General features: G+C 32.0%; 1 protein-coding gene across 1 annotated transcript; it reads left to right on the top strand.

Moving 5' to 3' along the window:
* The first annotated feature begins 658 nt into the window (after window positions 1–658).
* On the top strand, window positions 659–3,666 carry LOC111392282. The gene is made up of 4 exons (XM_023017588.1): window positions 659–1,373; window positions 1,493–1,842; window positions 1,942–2,000; window positions 3,393–3,666. Exons 1-4 carry the CDS (start codon window positions 659–661, stop codon window positions 3,664–3,666), a joined length of 1,398 nt encoding a protein of 465 aa, XP_022873356.1.
* The last annotated feature ends 845 nt before the right edge of the window (window positions 3,667–4,511 follow it).

Raw genomic sequence — 4,511 nt, 5'->3', positions numbered from 1 at the left:
GGATGTTGATGTTGATGTTGGGGGTATTGGAGACATTGGAGATGTTGATGTTGGATTTGGGGGTATTGGAGACATTGGAAATGTTGAGGATATTGGAGATGTTGGGGATAGTGGAGGAAATGTTGAGGATATTGGAGATGTTGGACATGTTGGGGATGTTGATGTTGCACAGCTTCCCTCTGGTCCTGGATTGAGAGTTCCAATACAGAATTATGATGTTAATATTCGAGATATGATTCTAAGAGCATATATGCAAAGAGGTCCTTGTCAGCCTCGCAATCATATATTTCCACCCACAAGAATAGGTAAAATAGACCGACGATTTTGTGTTTCGTGGTATAATGAGCATCCCACTTGGTTGGAATACAGTATAGCAAAGGATGCAGTTTTTTACTTTTATTGTTATCTTTTCGGTTTGAATGATGGTTCATTTGTTAAAGGCGGATTTTCAAATTGGACAAAGAAAGAATATATAAGAAAACATATTGGGGCTTCAAGTAGTGCACACAATCAAGCTCGGGTCAAATATGAATTGTTCAACAATTAAGAACAAAGTATTCGATCTTGTCTCGTTAAACAATCGCATCAAGCTCAAACAAATTATCGAATCCGATTAAATGCTTCAATTGATTGTGTTCGATTTCTTCTACGACAAGGGATGGCATTTCGTGGACATGATGAATCTGAAGATTCAAACAATCAAGGAAACTTTCTTGAACTGTTGCATTGGTTGTGTGATCATAATCCTGAGATTAAGGCCGTTGCTTTGACAAATGCACCTGAAAATTTGAAATTAACATCACCAAGAGTGCAAAAATATATTGTAAGTGTTATTGCTTCTGAATGTCTACATATGATTATCGAAAATATTCGTGATAGTTTCTTCTCAATTTTAGTTGATGAATCTCGAGATATTTCTGTGAAAGAGCAAATGTCAGTTGTCATTCGTTATGTGAAGAATGGGTGCATATTGGAACATTTTATTGGTGTCATTCATGTTTTGAATACCATAGCTGCCTCACTTAAGGCTGCAATTGATCAATTATTCTCAACGCATAATTTAAGCATATCTAATTTGAGAGGCCAGGGATATGATGGAGCTAGTAACATGCGAGGTGAGTATAATGGCCTCAAAGCACTTATTTTGAAAGAAAATCCAAGTGCTTACTATATTCATTGCTTTGCTCATCAACTTCAATTAGCTCTTGTAGCCGTGGCACAGAAACATCCGAAGATTGAAACTTTCTTCACTACAGTACATAGATTGGTGAATATTGTTGGAGGATCAGCTAAACGGAGTGATCTTATTCGAGAGAATCAAAGATTGAAAATTCTTGAATTACTCAGTATTGGTGAAATATCAAGCGGACGAGGTCTCAATCAAGAAATTACTCTTCAACGTCCTGGGGATACACGTTGGGGCTCTCACTATAAAATTTGCATCATTTTCGTGTGGAAATGTTTTATGCCGTCATTGATATGCAACTTCAAGAGTTGAATGATCGTTTTTCTGAAGCAAATAATGACTTGCTTATTTGTGTTGCATGTTTATCTCCAAATAATTCATTTGCTGCTTTTGACAAGATTAAATTGATTCGACTATGTCAGTATTATCCTGTAGATTTTGACGCAGCAAATATCCTAGAACTTGATGATCAACTAGATACGTATATTATTGATATGTGCACTTCTGAAGACTTTGAAGAATTACAAGGCATTAGCGATCTTGCACAGAAGTTTGTTGTGAAGAATAAACATGAAGTGTATCCATTAGTCTACAAACTTGTGACACTAACCTTAGTTCTTCCCGTGGCTACTACTACAGTCGAGAGAGCATTTTCTGTGATGACTTACGTCAAAAATCGTCTGCGCAATCGAATTGGAGATCAATGGTTGAATGATAGTTTGATTGCATATATTGAGAAATATGTTTTTGATTAGATTGAAAATGATGTAATTATTGAACGTTATCAAAGTATGAGAGCACGTAGAGAGCAATTGTAATAAGATATATCTTATTTTAATTTTTTCATCACTTTTTTAAAAGTTCGTTACTGACCCCCTAGTCTAAAATGTCTGCGTCCGCCCCTGATACTCAGGAACATGTATCAGTGAAAAGGGATACGAACTTGGTTTCTAACAAAGCTGAGCCTCAGTTATAAAAAAATCGAACCTTAAACCAATTCTATCAATCAATTCGTCACAAAAAGTGCGTTAATTCATAATATTTGAATCTCGTATTATCTAAAAAATAGTAATCGAAGCAATCTACAAAAACAAGCCGAAATTATATGTATAAATCGAAAAATTTAAAGAGGCGCTTGTATTAGTTTGCGGAAGACAGCGAGTTCGAACCTTGTTGCGACAGCCGATAAGGCTCCTCCCGTGTGGTGGCGCTAATCGAGAAAATGAAGATGCAGCAAGGGTTCACGTTGTTATACTTGAGGTCGGGCTTGGGTACTAAAATATTGGGAGATTTTTTATTCCTTTCAAATTTATTCATAAAAAAGTTTATGAGCCTGTTTGAGCCACATTATAATGAGAATGAAAATGAGAAATAGAGCCGTTATGGGTTCCACACTAGAGATAGAAATTCAAAAATAGTGGCTTGATGTGATGGATAACGGTCATATTTTTCATTTTAATGAGGTAAAAATGTTACTCAAACAGGGGCTATATTGTCCTTAATAAAATGATTCTTCTTATAGTGTAATATATATCCCGATTTTTTAAACTATTTTTATCTTATATTTATTCTATTTTGAATTTTAGCATATAGGTTCATTCTATGATCTAATATATTTGAATATCTTTAACATGCTGTTCATATTTTTTTATTAAGTATATTATATTTTTTAGAAAATACATTTATATTTTTTAATTAAGAAATAATATTTTTTATTTCTTCTAACATTATTTCTAATAAATTATCTAATCCTTTAATTGTATACCCTAGCATTCAGTCATAAATAATTCCTAAGATTTTCTAAGATCTTAAAAAGATTCGTTCTAATTTTAGTAAAAATTAATAGTCTTCCCTTAGTTTTAATCTGGACATTTATTTTTAAAATTGAGTAACTTTCGAGCTCTAAATATGTAAACTGCTTCCTTCAACGACTTCTTCGCCTTCATGTAATCTTTACTATTTCAACTTTTTGCTCTCACTGTATCATTTTTAAGGAATAAATTTCTAAACTTCGATTAAAGAAAAACTCTGTTTTTGCTAAAATAAGAAAAAAACTTTGTATTAAATCCTTCAAGAATCTATGGGGATAAAGATTTTAAAACTCATATTGATATCAAAATATTGAAATTTTATTTTCATAAAAATTTGTACAAAACTTCTATTTGGTACAAAAGGGTTTCTAGAAAAACTGGTTTTGAACTGATAGCTTGAGAATAGATAATAATTCTCAACTACAACTTGAGATATCCCATTTCTTTCCTAATACCTCTATTTATACATACATATGGAGCTCTATTATTAATCTATTTATATCATTGTGTGACATCAACAATATCAAAAGGCACCCTTACCATTCTGTTATTGTCCTTCTTGGACCTACAACTTCACATGCACCTTCTGCTTTTTATCAAAGGAGCATCTCCCTTTCTATTATTGTCCTTTTATCTGTGTCTTTACATGCAGCTAGAAAAATCTCTTAGCTGGCAAGATTTCTAGATAGTGGTGGGACATCTTGAAAATTGATGTATATTGAATTTTATGATATAGCCTTTCAAGATTTCTGATTTTTTATGTCCTTCATTTGTAACTAGCATCCAATTTTCATATTGATGAAAACATGAGAATTTTTTATCATACAAATTTTTGGCAATATTGTACATAGCTTTGATTCCAAGTGCTTTTCTATGCTTGATCCATGACTTTGTTACCAGTGGAGCTTTTCTATCATTCTCCATTACATCTATTTGAAAATTGGCTGCTACATACCCAATTGTTATTATATGTTCAACTAAATAATAAACAATTCCATCATATTCATAACTTATTGAATAAGCTTTTAGATATATTTTTCGTTCTTTGGCAAATTTTGCTACTTCCAGCTGTCCCTATTTGGTATTGATTTGGAAAACTCATTTCTCAACTCTTTGGTATATCTGTCTTAGACATTATATTTTTTAGTTGTGTTACAATAGCATCAACTTAATTTCTAAATTCTATGGTTTCTTTATGTTACTTAATAGTGATATTCAACGATATTTTTAATTTGAGTTGAAAATCTTTGAGATATGTGTTGCTCCAATATTTATGTCTTCAGTTTCTTCTATAAGAAAATCTATCTTTTTTGTATATGTAAGATAGATTTATATAAATCCATGACCTTGACTTTATCCATTAGCAAATTATATGTTTCTGTTAAGAAAATTTGCAAGAAAATTATTGACTCTTTTAATATGAATTATATCAAAACTATGAAATGCTAAATAAGCTTGTTATCTATGAAGCCTTCTGTATTGAGGTTCTGATGGTAATTTATTTCTAACTAGTC

The sequence above is a fragment of the Olea europaea genome, unplaced genomic scaffold (genome assembly GCF_002742605.1).
Source record: "Olea europaea var. sylvestris unplaced genomic scaffold, O_europaea_v1 scaffold9123, whole genome shotgun sequence".
Classification (NCBI taxonomy): domain Eukaryota; kingdom Viridiplantae; phylum Streptophyta; class Magnoliopsida; order Lamiales; family Oleaceae; genus Olea; species Olea europaea.
This window is presented reverse-complemented; position numbering and strand designations above follow the sequence as displayed.

Bases quoted from the DNA above. Each gene is read 5' to 3' on its own strand.
- LOC111392282 (XM_023017588.1), top strand. From the start codon at position 659: ATGGCATTTCGTGGACATGATGAATCTGAAGATTCAAACAATCAAGGA. The intron at 1,374-1,492 runs GTCTCAATCAAG...TGCAACTTCAAG, and splicing joins TGAAATATCAAGCGGACGAG to AGTTGAATGATCGTTTTTCT. The intron at 2,001-3,392 runs GTAATAAGATAT...TTGAACTGATAG, and splicing joins AGAGCACGTAGAGAGCAATT to CTTGAGAATAGATAATAATT.